Here is a 16,902-nt window from a genome sequence, read left to right on the forward strand (position 1 = left end):
GGGAATCCAGCATGTCTGTGCAAGAAGAAGATCAACTGTTTGAGATCACAAATGATGGCGGCCTTAAAAGTATGTTCGAGACATCAACTTTGCCGGTATTCTGGATAAAAGTCTTGGCAGAATACTCCGAGATTGCCACAACAGCATTAAAAACCCTGTTGCCATTTCCGACATCATATCTGTGTTAAGCGGGGTTTTCTGCAGTTACAGCTACCGAAACAAGATTGCGGAGCAGACTGAGCATAAGCAACACACTTTGGGTGTCATTGTCCCCCATTACGCCCAGGTGGGACCGTCTCGTTGCAGAGAAACAAGGACAGGGCTCTCATTGATTTAGCTTCATGGTGAATTATATATTATCATGTACTTCATATTTGTTTTGTAGTTGTGTGTCTTATTTTGAAAGAAATATTTACACTTTACCATAGCAACCAGAGAGAATTAAGGGGCAGAGAGGAGGATGTTACTCTCAGTGTTGTTGGTGCATTTCAGGAGGTCGCTGCTAATAAAGTTACACAATTACACAGTGAATTCACTTTTATTATTATATTTACAAAATACCACAGTTTTTGTCTTGGTTGTATCATTTTATTTTGTTGTATTTATCTGCGACACCTTAATGGCTGGTCTGTGAAAATATTGTCTGACATTAAACCGGTCCATGGCACGAAAAAGGGGACCGTTGCTTTAGTGGATTAGAGAAAAATAAAATAAACATATTTGTGATTGAGAGAAGAGTTAGCATATGCTAATACTGAGTAGACAAACCAGTTAGCACCCCGCTATGCAGGCCCTGAGGGTTGGAGGGTTTGAGGAAGGTGTGAACTGCGCACCTGAGAAGGGGACTCCGACGTAGGGCAGCTAGGACACACTGGGAGTTCGGTTTTCCTCTGAGGGGAGAGTTATTGCTTGAGAGCCAACTGCCAAAAAGTGCCCGTTCTTCCCTCCAGTGGAAGTTGATCAATTGAGTCCTGTGATAAGCTGGCAACTTGACCAGGGTGTAAGCGCCACACTGAATAAGCAGTTAAAACAATTATTGATGAATGGTTCAGAAAAGAATAAAAAACCTGGAACTTTTGTTCTAGGGCAATTTTTAAGGTCCTTCTAAACTAACTGGCTACAAGAAACTTATGTTAGGGAGCAGATTGACCGATGCTTTGACAGTCGATCATGTTAAGTTGACAATGAAGTAATTGAGATCATATTTAGATGTAGATAATAATAAATGGCTTAAAAGTTTTCTTGAAATTTTGAAAAAACCTCTGGAAATGCTAACATGTATATATTTTAATTCTCAAAGAAATACTGATGAATTAAAAAAAAAAGAGGAAAGCACGCATTTATTTTCATCTTTGCCATAATCTGATCTGTAAGATCTTGCTTTATTTAACAGTGTAAAGGGACCTGTAGTCTGCCGTGCTCCTTACTTTGGACTACTTGCTGTCAAGCTGAAAACGAAGACTGACACTCTTATCTGCCTTTTAAATAGGAAGCTACGGCTAGCAGCAGTTAGCTTATCTTAGCACAAAGACTAAAAACAGCGGAAACAGCAAGTCTGGCCCCTATTAAACTCACTTATCTAATAATTTTTAACTGGTTCCTCAGTATGTTTTTTTTTTTGTTTGTTTTTGTTTACATTGTGGGTTTTTTATCTAATAAACCAAGATGAAAGCTATAAAAGAAATATGAATAATGAGGAAAAAATGATTTTGTGTAACTGAAATAGAAATTGATCAGCATTTCTGCTTCTAATTTTAATAACAAGAAATTTTCAGATTATTAGACCCACAGTAAGTTTTTTTTTGTGTGTGTGTGTGTGTGTGTGTGTTTTTGTAAAGGTATGAAGTTAATTCCTTTAACGCCTTATGTAGAAATCAACTGCCTGGTTTTGCTTCACCCACCTGCACCGGAGCCATATCTGAACTGCGGCTTGTCATGATTTAGAGAGAAATGTTCTGTCAAAGCTTTTTTGCTCTCCAACCACAAATTCACTTCACCTGCTATGTGGAAAGGCAGTAGGCTGAGTATAATTTAAATTACCTGTAATTAATGACACCTGAATGCCTTTCATGTTTTGACAGAACGAATAAGTAATTATTTCCAAGCTCGGCTCAAGGCTTCGCTTCAGGGATGCTAGCGTGTCTCTGTCAGATAGTTGCTGAAATATCTCGATAGCTATCTGATGGTCTGCCATGATAATGTCTACAGCTATTTATGGTGCCCAGAAGATAAACTGTAATAATTTCACACTATTTCCTCTCCCTATGGGGTATGCAAATACATGCAAAACTAATGAGGGAGCTCCTTTTTTGAAAGGCACTCTAATCAGATAAACTAAGGTGGGAAACACAGTAAACATCATACCTGTGCAACGCAGGCATGTTTGCAGGCTGATGTTAGCTCAAAGCACTGCTGTGCCTCATTTGCTAAAACATGCGTGTAAGGTCAGCAGGCATAATAATAATTTGGTCCCTGCCACTGTGTTACTTTAAGTATATCGTAAGTGTATCGTAAGTGTATTGCCTCAACTTCTTCTATTTTTTATTATATGTTTTTTTTAATTTAATGAGAAATAAAATCTTAATAAATTGTATTTTGTTGGTTGTACAAAAGTCTTTTCTTTTGACCTGGTTCTGTTTTTATTGTGATTTTCTTTTTCTCTGTGCACATAATTTGATTCAGCAGTGTATTTGTGATGTATTCACCAAATGACATTTTCCACCACAGAATTGAAAATTTTGTAAACGAAAAACCCCAAAAAAATAAAAAGTAAGCAGACAGACAAGGGTCTGTTTGAGAGATCAGAATATTTAATAATCAGAGATAAAATAAGGTTGAGTGAAAAGTCGAGCAAGGAGGAGAATCTAAAGCTGATTTTGTGTTTGATAATTGTTTTGCAAAGTGGTAAAAGGAAAAAGAAAAAAGAAACGTAGATTAGTTGTATATCCTTGTAAATATTTCCAGGATCATATGACCTATGTTATTTCAGCTCCCGGTGATTTTAATTACTTACTGATTCCTGGTAATTTGATCTATAATAATGCAGTTTATCTGGCAAATAATAAGTAATGAAAGCTTTAAAATAAATGGATCAATATTTCCATCCGAAATATGACGGAGTAGAAGCAGGAACGAGCATCAAAGTACATTTAACCTGTAGTTTAATGCTCACATAAATGTACTAAGTTACATTTCTACTGGTCCTATCCATGCCCTCATCCAATGTTGTTGAGCATGCTAGGTTAATAGCGCTCTAATCAAAAAACCACTGGCTGGGTAAATGGACTGATTGTTAAAGCTTTTATACTCTACCTGTGCTTTATAAGCACTTTTATCTATATCTAAGTGCTCTCTATCTAACGTTCACACTCTGAGGGGAACTGCCGGGGGTTCAGCATCTTGCCCAAGAATACTTTGGCATGCAGAGGTTCAATCCCTGCAGAGAAGCCAAGGATTGAAGTCCCCACTTTCCCTAGCTGATTAGTAGATGATGCGCTCTACTTCCTGAGCCAGACCCAAAAGGATCGGCCAATCGTACTTCAGGGGATAGGTGCCCCACCTCACTCCACCCCTCATAAACACACTCCTATTGGAGGGCAAGGATCAGCAGAAAACTGTTCACATATCTAAATGAAGGTGAAATCAAGTTCCATGGGGACGTGTGCATAGATAAAATATTCTTTCCTACTTAAGCCTTTCTAATTTTCTCTGACACTATTTGCTGTACGCAGGAAGACAGGAAAAATTCTGCATTTGATCAAATTTAGGTTAAAAAGAAGATAAAATGTGATTGTGTTCATGTGACATTATGCATGGTTGAAGACCAGAATGATTCAGACTCACTGCAGTCAAATTAACAGAGCTCTTTTCGTCTCTGTGTGATAAAGCCTGTATAGATAGTGACAAATATCACGAAATCTTGTGGATCCGATTAAGCAGCCAAAGATATGCTGTTAAGCCAGAAGATTTCCTGCTTAATTTACATGAAAATAGCAGCTGGAATGGTTTATCTGTAGTTTCCACATTTCACACATAACTTGCGTCTTGCGTTACCTGTAAACAATGCCTTTCACGACACACAAATACATGCTGGCAGTTTCTGATAAACCTTTTTGCCTCAAAGGCTTCTGTCGAGCCAGTTTTTCACATGGAGATTAAATCGCGGCTGAGCACACCTAAACAATTAAAGCTGCCATTTGTTTATGCTCCGAGCTGCGGCCTGCTATCAGCTCAGGCACTTTATCATCTCCAGGGCCTATATGTAGCATGTGGTTGTGGCGCGTTGGAGATGGAGTATGTGGGGAAATGAAAGGAGATCTGTTGCAGGCCACAGGCCCCTACACATTCTCTGATGTGGCTTTAAGACTTCCTAGGAAATGTGAGGCCTCCTGGGATAGCGCTTAAGTGGTCTCTAGAGTTTTGCGAGCGTGTGTTGGGAGTGTGAATGAGTGCATGTGTCTGTAGCATACTGTATCTGGGTGTTTTTTGTTTTGTTTTGTTTTCTTCCTGTAGCTATATTGTTGATCTCTTTCTTCCTTTGAGGCATGAGGATCCAGTTTTCAAGGAATCAGGGGGGTGTCGCAGAAATCGAAAGAACACACCGTATCGCACAGGCAATTTGTTTCCATGGGCCGTGCCTGCTGATATGATTTTGTCTTTCAAATTTCACTTCTGCTTTACAACTGTGAAACACACAAGCTTTAAAACACACTGCTTTCTCATAGCCTGTTATCAGTCCTGCTCAAACAAGGTGCTGGCTCATGAGATAAACAGTGAACTATTATCTCTGCCATCTTTAGTTCTGTGTGCTCTTGAGTGGGTTCAGTTGGAGAAAAATGTTAATGTTCATGGGTATTCAATATCATATCCCCTTTTTCTTTTTGTTAAGTGAATAAGGCTGCAAAGAGGCTCAGCCCCTCTCATCTGCAGCCTGTTATGGCGGAGCGGGAAGATGACATCATATTGGTCTCAGCAGCGGCTGGTAATTGGCTCTCTCTCCTCCTCCAGCGGTACGGGCCAAACAGAACACACAAGTGGAGCTAGGCAATGCGAGTCAGATGCTCTGGGTTTTTCCAGAGTGGCTGGTGGGGCCTCAGTGCAGACTCGAAGCCAAGAGGCCTCGCAGAAGGGGTGTGCTGGTCCAACTGTAAATGTCAGAAATGAATGAAGGGCCTCAACTCAAAATGAAATCTGATATAATGCGCCGCAGGCCCAGCCCGTTTGATCTGCTGCATAATCCGCTGCTGCTCGTCTGGATCACTGACATTTGCTGCGATATGACATCGCAAAAGCATTTTCATGTGGACGCTCTTTCGAGAGCCAGCTTCAGCAAGCTCTCAGCCCACACAATGTTCCATTACAGTGAAAACTGAGCAGCTACACCTCTCTGGGCTGTAGAGGAGCTGCAGCCAGTGACTATTTGTAATATTATAATCAGCGCATGCTTTCTCAGTACTGAAGAAATTCACATGCTCTGCAATGCGGATGCATTCCTGACGACGGATGATGTAAAGCTCCACAAGGCTTTATCCTAAAATTCCCAGCACATGTCAGTAACATCTGGAAATGAGCTTAAACCTGTGCAGGTTCAGATGCGAATCCCATCAGCAGGAGAATAACACACAAAAACAAATAATCCTATTAAGTTTTTTAGGCAGCTGTTTGATGTGGCAACATGGGCAAAGTGTAATTGGTTGCAGTGAGTCTGTGAATGAGACCTGCGTCGGCCCCGAGGGCGCTCCCACACGCAGCATGTGGCCCGACCTGAGTTGTTGGATACGTCTGTTGTAATAAAGCACAGTCCTTATCTTTTATGGCGGCCGCTCAGTTGTGCCACCATGTTTCCTGCCACAGAGGCGGTTGTACGAAAAACAAAGGTGCGCTGATCATTTGATTACAGAGGATTACATAAACCTCTCTGTTATCATCTAACAGAAAAAGTTGTGAGAACATGTTGGCTGTCTTAAGCCAAGTGTGGGAAAACATGCGCTCCTGGTGTGTTTAAAAGAGGGTGCAGTGCTCAGCGTGTTGGCACGTGCCCGCCCGCCTGTCTGTTGACTATTGTTGTTTCCCCACATCAGTGGCAGATAAATGGATGTCAGTTGTGAAAGGAAGGTCACAGTGCAGTTGTAGGTGGTGAGAACATCAACAGAGTTCCTGTCAGGGCCGAGATGCAACTCAGCGTCTGTGGGTAAAACGACTGACTGAGCAAAAAGTGTGAGACAAGCTGCTCTGCTTGGAATGAGTCTGAGTGCTTTCATTCTCAGTGCTCTGTCAGGTCCTGCACTGAGCTGTGAAGAGGTGCATGGCAATAACACAGTGTAGGTGTTGTAAAAAATAAATGCTTTTTTCCCCAATTTTTTTTGCTTCAGTAGGTTTCTGCAGAAACACACTGGCCTTAAAGGTGATTAAAGATCGATCAGTAATCATTTCCAAAGCTGGGTTTAAAGTTTAAAGCTCTGCCTTTGTAATGTTTAAAGCGGTGTTTTATTATTCTTCACCCACAAGGGGCAGCAGAGCAGGCTTTGAAGGAAACACTGGTGCATTTTCGCTCCACTGTAGTTGTTGTGGTGAGCATATTAGCAAAAAGCTGTTATGTCCACGCCCTCTCTTTCTTTATGTCACCCCGCCTATAGCCCCATTCTCCTCCTGCGGGAAAATCAGCAGCCAGATGTTAATTAAAACAATGCACTGCAGTGGCCCTGAAAGATAGAGGACTGCTGACCTCCTCGCGTACATCTATGTCAGTGAATGAATAAATAAGCTACTTCAAGAAAAAACCGAGGGACACAGAAAGAGAAAAGAACGCTGAATTTGCTTGAAAAACCCTCAAACAAGTGTAACGTCAGTAAGCATAAACTGAGAGAAGTGTCTGGTAAAACATTCATGCTGCAGTTCTGGGTGTGAAACATTTTACTGTAATCATGAATGAGCTTTTTCACTTCCTGCAATAAGTCATCTGAGGACAGAGAGTTCATTTTGAATGGCGTCTCGGCTCCACTTAAATTCCACAAGAATCTGGTCAGAGCTGAAACTTAAGCGGAAAAAGTCCCCGTGTAGCTTATTTTTCATTTTCTGCTGCTACTGATGCGCATTTCCCAGGACATCCTCACTGCCTCTCAGCTGGTGAGCTAGCTGTCCAGGCATAAACTGTGCCTGAGGGAGGAAATGATTCTAGCATGAGGGAATGTGTTATCGTTTTCTCCTTCTTGTGCGTGCTCCTCTTAACCAGCTGAGTGTTATATGTTTATGTTGCTTATCTGCAAAAAGAGAAAGAAGCACATTTCACAGCTTGGGCGAGGGTGACTTGTGTCTTCTGCACTTCTTCTTCTTTTCTTTTTTTTAAGAATTGGACATTTCCTTGTGTCTCGTCAGTGCGATTAGTCCAGACAGGACATGTGCACTGAAATATCAAATGTCTTGTAGGCTGTCGTCTGACTGCACAGTGCAGTCCATATCATGTTCCCCATCCGTGAAAGGCTGCTCTTTGAAGGAAGTAGACCAAGCTGTTGTTGGGCATTAATACCTTTGTTGTTCCTTTCTGTTAAACAGCAATATTTGCAGTCACAGCCCAGTTAGTACACTTTCATGTCATGTCTGTTTGCCCTGAGGATGCACGCCTAATTTTTTCTAACAGCAACGTTGAGCCTCTCTAGCCGACTTCGAATCAGCTCCCTGAGGTGTGTTTATATCAAAAATGCATGCTGAATGGAAGAGACAAAGCGGTTGAGAAAGAGTCTCGGTGGCAAGGTTGCAAAACCATAACTTTGTGACTTTTTTTTGCTGAGCTTAAGTAATGCTGCATTATGTAAAACATTTATGTTGTTTGGCCACAGTGTAGAAATTCTAAAGAATGTTTTAGTGTTCATTTATGAGAGCATGGTCATGCGTCTGTGCTTGAAATTTATATGGTCCAAGAAAATTTACCAGGTATCTGAGGTTTTTTTTTTCCAGATGGCTGATCCTCATGATGTCATTGACTCAGTGGAAGCAAACCTCACTTCGTGGCAGTACAAAGGGAATTCCGACAGCATTTCAGAAAGCGTCAGGCACTGTCCCAAAAGGGGATCCTACAAACTTCTGTGAGAAAGGAAATGCCAGATGAAAAGATCCCCAGGTTGACCTTGAACGTCTTGTAGTGCCACTCCACCTGATACTCTAAGCTGGGCTTTGTTTGGATTAAAAGACAGCGCAAGCGCGTGAATGTTCTCTTCCTGTTTTCCAGATCTTAGAAATCTTAGATAATATGAAGGATTCTTGCATTTTAGTTAGGTAATAAATATATTTTGTACTCAATATAATTACTATAATCCAAGATATTTGCATTTAAAATGTGTCCCATCATTACTGGACATACTCAAAGCCAGGTTTGTTTGTGACTACTTTATTTATTGAGACGTTAAGATGCCAAATTTAACATTTGACTGCACAATAAAAAGAAAAAAGTTTTTTTGTTTTGTTTTTACATAAACAAGGCTGTTCTGGCTCCTTAAGAGTCACCACTCATGTTATGTAGTGTTATACAAGTTCATGCGATCTTTATTCGTTTCTGGCACACTGTTCATTTTATTTTGACATTCTACCGGAAGTGCTACTTCTCATTACTTCCTGTCTAACGGGAGAAGGACAGTTTGCTACTCCTGTGCCTGCCTATGCTACCTCTTAAGCCAGCACAGTCTGTAAGTTGGCAGTATTGTTGTGTTTTATGTTAGCACTAACTGCCGTGTGTTGTTTGTGATATTTTGAGAAAGCAAATTGACTCAATGATGTGCTTTATTAGTCATTAGCCTAAACACTAATTAGCGCTAGCTAACCGCTAACGTTAGCTTGTTAGCTTGTTTCGTTCTGCTTTGCTTTGCATAGTAACAGGTCATAGCATCTTCTAATTGTAAGAATGTTTGCTTATATTAGCTCACATGGGATATTTTGTGTTTGTTTACAGTTTTACCATTCATCCATTCATGTATTTCGACAAAGCCATGCTATGCATCAAATCAAATAAATCCACCAGAAAGGAACAACGGTGTGGTTTTTTCTACATGGGATGATGGTTGTCTGTCTGCCTAGTTAAGTGCGAGGGCAGAACAGTAAAAAGACTGGCGAAACGGCTACTTCAGGAGGCAGTCTTCCAGACATCTGACCCAGATGCCACTATGTTGTCAGCAGAGGAGGAGCAGCTGGAGGTACGGTCCACCTGCTCTGGATCTACATCCAGATCCCGCAGCTCACTCGCCAAAGCAGCAGTCGAAGCACGGGCAAAGGCCGAAGCAGCACGCGCCAGAGCAGAGTTTACACGACGGGAGATTGAGGTGAAAATGAGGCAAGCAGAGTTAAGTGCTACATTAGAAGCACTAAAAGAAGAAAAGGAAGCAGAAGCTGCGCTCGCTGAAGCCAATGTATTTGAAGCAGCAATAGCAGAGGAGCTTCCAGCTTCAACCCAGTCATACAGACTACAGAGTTATCTTGGATATTCTTCACCAGAGCATCGCAGAGAAGACTTGCCGGACCCCAAACACTTTACGCCGATAAAACAATGTGACATCAGTCCAATCCCCGATCCAGCCACTTCACCTCAATATGTCCCACAGGTAAATCAACAGGACATCAAATATGAGATTGGCAGCCATCTGACACCAGCTGCTGATACCCAAGAAAAATGTGGCCAAAGGTATGTAAGTACCACACCGCAACCTATGAGCTTTTCACCTTACACTCCACCTTTCCAGCCAACGCAAATCAACAACGGGAACAGTGACTTTGCTAATCTCGCTAAGTTTCTGGCAAAAAGAGAATTGGTGGCAGACGGTCTGACAAAGTTTACGGACAGAGCAGAGGACTACTGGGCATGGAGAGCTTCTTTCTGTAACGCTATTGAAGGGTTAAGCTTAAAGCCTAGCGAACAGTTAGATTTGCTCACCCGGTGGCTTGGAGAAGAGTCGTCTAAGCATGCCAAACGTATACGCTCTGTCCATCTCAACAATCCAGCAGAGGGCCTACGTCGAGTTTGGACACGGCTACAAGAATGTTATGGCACCCCAGAGGCTATTGAGAAGTCGCTCCTTGACAGACTTGAACGCTTTCCTAGAGTGTCAAACAAAGACCCCCAGAATCTCAGAGAACTTGGCGACCTACTTTCTGAAATTGATGCAGCCAAATCAGACGGCTCTTTACCTGGGCTAGTGTATTTGGACACATCACGTGGCATTGCCCCGATAGTTGATAAGTTGCCAACAAATCTTCAAGACAGGTGGATGTCAGAGGGGACTAAATACAAGCAGAGACATGATGTATATTTCCCTCCATTCTCATTCTTCTGTCGCTTCATACAAGATGAAGCGAAAATGAGAAACGACCCCAGTTTTAAGTCTACTGTATCAGGTCCCACATCCTATCCAACAACTCACGACAACCACTATACAAGATTTGCCAAGTCAAGACCACCTGTTGCCGTCCACAAAACCGAGGTAAACAAAACTCACAAACCAAACTTAGGCAGCACGAGTGAGTTCACAAACAAACTGTGTCCCATCCACAAGAAACCGCACCCGTTAAAGAAGTGTAGAGGTTTCAGGGAAAAGACACTAGATGAGCGTAAGGCATACCTCAGGGAACACAACATCTGTTTTAGGTGCTGCAATTCCTCAGCTCACCAAGCTAAAGACTGTAAGGAAGAGATTACTTGCCTAGAGTGCAACAGCAACAAACACGTTGCAGCGCTGCATGCAGGTCCAGCTCCATGGACACAAAACACAAAAGCTCAAAACATTGCCCCAGACCAGGACAGGGAGGAGCATGGCGGGGAGAGTAGCCTAGACTTGGAGACTAGCTCAGCATGCACTCAAGTTTGTGGGGACTTAGGTGGGGGGCGTTCCTGCTCCAAAATATGTCAAGCCTACATTTATCCAAAGGGGCATCCAGACAAAAAGGTCAAGGTTTACGCTATCATAGATGACCAGAGCAATAGGTCATTAGCGAAGTCAAATCTTTTCGACACCTTTGGCATCCCAATGAGCAACCTAGCGCCATACACACTTAAGACATGTACAGGGGTTTCCACTACAAATGGCCGCTTAGCTGAGAACCTCTTTATACAGTCTGTTGATGGCCAGTTCAGCTCTCCTCTGCCTTCTTTGCTCGAGTGTGACTCACTCCCAGACAACAAGAATGAAATACCAACGCAAGAGATTGCCCTAGCCCATCAACACCTCAAACACCTAGCAGATCATATGCAGCCCCTAGACCCTGAGGCTGACATTATGTTGCTGTTAGGCCGAGACATAATACAAGTGCACAAAGTGTATGAACGAGTGAATGGACCAGTCAATGCTCCATTTGCCCAGAGACTTGCACTTGGGTGGGTTATTGTAGGTGATGTATGCCTAGGAGGAGCCCATAAGCCAGCCATCATAGGCACATACAGAACGAGTGTTCTAGAGAACGGGCATCCAAGTCTCCTAACACCCTGTCAAAACAGCTTTCATGTCAAAGAGCAGTCACACAACAAATCCTGGAACACTCACAGTTCATGTCAAATAGGGAAACACATATTCCAGCAAAGTGAAAAGGACGAGGAGCTAGCCCCTTCCTTTGAGGACCAAGCCTTTCTAGAAATTATGGAAAGAGACTTTTACCAAGACGATGCAAATAGCTGGACAGCTCCACTTCCTTTCCGTACACCGAGAACCCACCTCCCAAACAACAGAAACCAAGCACTCAGCCGCTTAGAGTCGTTGCGCCGCACATTAAATAAACGCCCTGAGATGGAGAGACATTTTATGGATTTTATGCAGGGGTTGTTTGACAGGGATCACGCCGAACCAGCACCAGCTCTCGAAGAAGGAGAAGAATGCTGGTATCTGCCCTTCTTTGGCGTTTATCACCCGCAGAAGCCCGGGAACATCAGGGTGGTATTTGACTCAAGTGCTAAGTTTCAGGGAGTGTCCTTAAATGATGTGCTGCTCAAAGGTCCAAATATGAATAACAGTCTGATTGGGGTGCTCATCCGTTTCAGAGAAGAAACGGTGGCTGTCACAGCGGACATACAACAAATGTTCCACTGCTTTCAGGTGCGAGAAGACCACAGGAACTTCCTCCGGTTCCTTTGGTACCGCAACAATGACCCAAGAGAGCCAGTTGTCGAGTACAGAATGAAAGTGCACGTGTTCGGCAACAGCCCCTCTCCAGCGGTGGCAATTTTCGGTCTGAGAAAGGCAGCACACCTGTTCGACACACAGCACTATTCTGAGGCCAAACAGTTTGTTCAAAGACATTTCTATGTCGACGATGGACTCAAATCCCTCCCTACTGAGTCAGAGGCAATTAAGCTCCTCAAAGACACACAGGAGCTGCTCGCTGCGTCCAACCTGAGGCTCCACAAAATAGCTTCAAACAGCCCAAATGTCATGAAAGCATTCTCTACTGTAGACTTGGCAAGCGGGCTCAAGGACATAGATTTCAACACAGAGTTTCCTCCAATGCAGAGAAGCTTAGGAGTATGTTGGGACATTGAAGGCGACACCTTCACATTCAGAGTCTCTCAAGCCGAAAAGCCTTACACGAAAAGAGGTGTTCTGTCCACTATCAACAGCCTTTTTGACCCGCTGGGGTTTGCAGTGCCAGTGAGCATCAAGGGGAGGGCACTGTTGCGGGAGCTGACAAAAGAGACTTGTGGGTGGGATGAGACTCTTCCAGAGGGCATGTTTAAGGAGTGGTCAGAATGGAAGAATGCTCTCAAACAACTCGAGCAAATCCGTATCCCAAGGCCATACTGCCCCTTCTCCTTTCTTGGTGCGAAGCACAGAGAAATCTGTGTCTTCTGTGATGCATCAACCCAGGCTATTGCAGCCGTGGCTTACCTGAAGTTAACGAACAAAAATTGTGAGACAGAGTTTGCGTTCATATTCGGGAAAGCCAAACTTGCCCCCAAGCCCGATCTTACCATTCCCAGGCTCGAGCTGTGTGCATCGGTGTTAGCGGTGGAAGTTGGGGAACTAATCAGAGATGAAATGGACATTCAGATTAGTAACATGCGCTTCTTCTCCGACAGCAAAGTCGTTCTTGGCTATATCTACAATGAGGCAAGAAGATTTCACGTTTTCGTGAACAACCGGGTGCAACGCATCAGACGAGCAACAGTACCAACTCAGTGGGGCTATGTACCCTCGGTGCACAACCCGGCCGATCACGGATCCAGATCTCTACCTGCCGAAAAACTGTTGTCCAGCACATGGTTGAAAGGGCCGGAGTTTCCCTTAAAGCCCTTACAGAGCAACTCATCAGGTACATTCCAACTTCAAAACCCCGACTCAGACATTGAAGTTCGTCCCTTGATCACTGCCACCATTCAAACATCATACCCCTGTTTAAAGACTGCAAACTTAGAATCTTTCTCCAGCTGGCAGTCCCTTACCAGGGCAGTTGCACGTTTGGCACACATTGCACGCACCTTTAAGGTAAAGCAATCAGGCGGACAATGTAAGGGATGGCATATATGTCATGAACTCACTACCTCAGATTTTGAGCAAGCAAGAGAGACGGTTATAAAAGCAGTCCAACAAGAAAGCTTCCCAGAGGAGCTCAAACAAATAGAGTCAAGGAAGGACATCCCAAAGAAAAGCCCTCTCTTAAAGCTTTCTCCCTACCTTGACAAATCAGGCCTCCTGAGGCTTGGCGGACGCCTTCTTCATTCTGACCTTGAGTCCGCAGAAAAACACCCCTTGATTATGCCGCACAAACACCATGTAACTAACCTGTTAGTCCGCTATTACCATGAAAGGGTCAGGCACCAGGGGCGTCATCTTACAGAGGGTGCTTTAAGATCCGCAGGTTACTGGGTCTTAGGAGGTAAACGCCAGATCAGCAGCCTCATTTACTCATGCGTAGTTTGTCGCAAGCTAAGGGGAGTAACACAGTTCCAAAAAATGTCAGATCTTCCTGCAGAACGCCTTAGTGCTGAGCCTCCATTCTCTTACGTAGGCATAGATGTGTTCGGGCCATGGTCTGTTGCCTCTCGTCGTACTCGGGGCGGACTTGCCAGCAGCAAACGATGGGCAGTGATGTTCACCTGCATGAGCACAAGGGCAGTTCACCTTGAGATCATAGAGGGGATGGACACGTCTAGCTTCATTAACGCTCTCCGCAGGTTCTTTTCAGTCAGAGGACCTGCAAAGCAATTGAGATCGGATTGTGGAACTAACTTCACAGGAGCCTCCAGGGAGCTAGGGTTTGACAAAAGGATTCCTTGTGACCCACGTGTTAAATCCTTCCTAAATGATCATGGATGTAGTTGGGTCTTCAACCCTCCCTACTCTTCTCACATGGGGGGCAGTTGGGAGCGGATGATAGGAGTGGCACGTAAGATATTAGACTCCCAGCTCGCTCAACTTGGTTCCAGGCCCCTCACGCACGACGTCCTGATCACCTTCATGGCAGAGGTGGCCGCCATCATCAACGCACGGCCGCTGGTTCCAGTGTCAAGTGATCCCGATGTTCCGTGCATCCTTACTCCCGCCACACTCCTCACGCAAAAAGTTGGTGCACCTCCAACACCCTTAGGTGACTTCAGGGAGAAGGACCTCTACAGGCAACAGTGGAAAAGAGTTCAGAGTCTGGCCAACTCTTTCTGGCATCGCTGGCGTAAGGAGTACTTATCAACACTGCAATGCCGCCGCAAGTGGCATTCCACCAGACCAAACCTGCAGCAGGGGGATGTGGTCCTCCTGAAAGATCCTCTCGTGAAGAGAAATCAGTGGCCCATGGGGGTGGTTGCAAAGGTTCATCCTAGTAGTGACGGACTTGTCAGGAAGGTAGAAGTCAAGGTGGTGAAAGATGGTAAAGCTAAAGTTTACTTTAGGCCAGTCACAGACGTTGTTCTTCTTGTATCAGCTGCTGTGCAACAAGTTTAGTTTGGGTACAAGTGTGACATCTTACCGATGTCAGGCGGGGAGTGTTCTGGCTCCTTAAGAGTCACCACTCATGTTATGTAGTGTTATACAAGTTCATGCGATCTTTATTCGTTTCTGGCACACTGTTCATTTTATTTTGACATTCTACCGGAAGTGCTACTTCTCATTACTTCCTGTCTAACGGGAGAAGGACAGTTTGCTACTCCTGTGCCTGCCTATGCTACCTCTTAAGCCAGCACAGTCTGTAAGTTGGCAGTATTGTTGTGTTTTATGTTAGCACTAACTGCCGTGTGTTGTTTGTGATATTTTGAGAAAGCAAATTGACTCAATGATGTGCTTTATTAGTCATTAGCCTAAACGCTAATTAGCGCTAGCTAACCGCTAACGTTAGCTTGTTAGCTTGTTTCGTTCTGCTTTGCTTTGCATAGTAACAGGTCATAGCATCTTCTAATTGTAAGAATGTTTGCTTATATTAGCTCACATGGGATATTTTGTGTTTGTTTACAGTTTTACCATTCATCCATTCATGTATTTCGACAAAGCCATGCTATGCATCCAATCAAATAAATCCACCAGAAAGGAACAACGGTGTGGTTTTTTCTACATGGGATGATGGTTGTCTGTCTGCCTAGTTAAGTGCGAGGGCAGAACAAAGGCAATATGTTAAAGTCTGATTAATCCTCTGATTTCTGGCTCTTTTCCACACCGTGTATTCTGCCGTGTCTCTAGATGGCGCTCCTCCCTGAGCCATGGTTCTGTTGGAGGTTTCTTCCTTTCAAAAGGGAGTTTTTCCTTCTCACTGTTGCCAAATGCTTTCTCATCGATTGTTATCTGATCGTTGGAGTTTTCTCTCTATTATTCTATGGTGTACCTTACAATATAAAGCACCTTCAGACAACAGGGGGCAAAATGATTTTGCGGGTTTTCTCTATATTATTGTAGCATTTTTATCTTACAATATAAAGCACCTAGAGGCAACTTTCATTGTGATTTGGTGCTGTACAAATCAAACCGAACTGAATTGGATTAAACACTCAGTATTGATCTGCTGCTTGAGTTTTTGCATGTCATGGTGCTGAATGCAAAGTGTGGAAATTATACCAACACACTTTATTTGTATTAGCAACAGACCGTGCGCAGGAAACCTTACACAGTGCAAACATACACACTCCCATTCACATCCGAGTACACAATCTGACAGCAGCCACTGAAAGGGTGTAGAGAAGAGCCGCACCTTGAGAGCCCCAACAACTTTTTTCATGTCTCGCAAACAGAAACAAGTCTCAAGCTTCTTCCTCCCACACAGCACATTTCACACATTCCACATGAATGTTTGCTTTTTTTTCTTTCTTTTTTTTTGGACTTTTTTTTTGCTTTACCAGGTCACGAGAATCAATCCAGTGCAGCATTTTGTGTCTCACCAGCTTCTGGAGATCACTCTACAAAGACTATTTATTTCATCTTGTGCAACTCCTTCTTTGCATAGTCATCGTTTTTTTTTCTGCAGTCCAATTGAAAGTCTTGCTTCTCCCTGTGAGTATTTATGTCCTCATGGGCTAACCATAAAGATAGCTTCCCCATGCTTTCATTTCCTCACTCACAGTGGGAATCCTGACCAAGGGCTTGAGCTCTGGTCATCGCTCCAACTACAACACGTCTCACTGCTTCCTGTTATCGGTGATTACATAAGGTTGGGAAACAAAGACATCCTAGGTTGTCGGGGAAGCGACGAGCTTCCCTGTCGACATCCACGAGAATGGAATAATTGGACTTTTCATAGCGACGCTGATGGAAGACGCAGCTGTTGGCATTCAGAAACATCCTTGTGTACGAACACAGCCTTGGAAATATGAATAATACTCCAAATCATTCAGCGTTCTATCACAACGTTAATTCTGGCTTTCTTGTGTCATTTCAGTGGTTACCTCAGCCTGAAGTTTCCTGATTTGAAAGTCCTGGTCAGCTGTTTGCATGTTTTGGTTTGGCTGTGTGGGTTTCA

The 16,902-nt window shown here is 43.7% G+C and overlaps 1 protein-coding gene across 1 annotated transcript; it reads left to right on the forward strand.

The window, feature by feature from the left end:
- The first annotated feature begins 8,372 nt into the window (after window positions 1–8,372).
- Window positions 8,373–15,484, forward strand: LOC146689542 (uncharacterized). Its single transcript, XM_085436967.1, has 2 exons — window positions 8,373–8,678; window positions 8,942–15,484. The coding sequence occupies exon 2, from the start codon at window positions 9,153–9,155 to the stop codon at window positions 14,901–14,903; it is 5,751 nt and encodes a 1,916-aa protein (XP_085293093.1). The 5' UTR covers window positions 8,373–8,678; window positions 8,942–9,152; the 3' UTR covers window positions 14,904–15,484.
- The last annotated feature ends 1,418 nt before the right edge of the window (window positions 15,485–16,902 follow it).

This window comes from Copadichromis virginalis, linkage group LG17, assembly GCF_057382275.1.
Source record: "Copadichromis virginalis isolate Kocher_CV1m ecotype Utaka linkage group LG17, C_Virginalis_male_GT1.1, whole genome shotgun sequence".
Classification (NCBI taxonomy): Eukaryota; Metazoa; Chordata; class Actinopteri; order Cichliformes; family Cichlidae; genus Copadichromis; species Copadichromis virginalis.

Bases quoted from the DNA above. Each gene is read 5' to 3' on its own strand.
- LOC146689542 (XM_085436967.1), top strand. From the start codon at position 9,153: ATGTTGTCAGCAGAGGAGGAGCAGCTGGAGGTACGGTCCACCTGCTCT.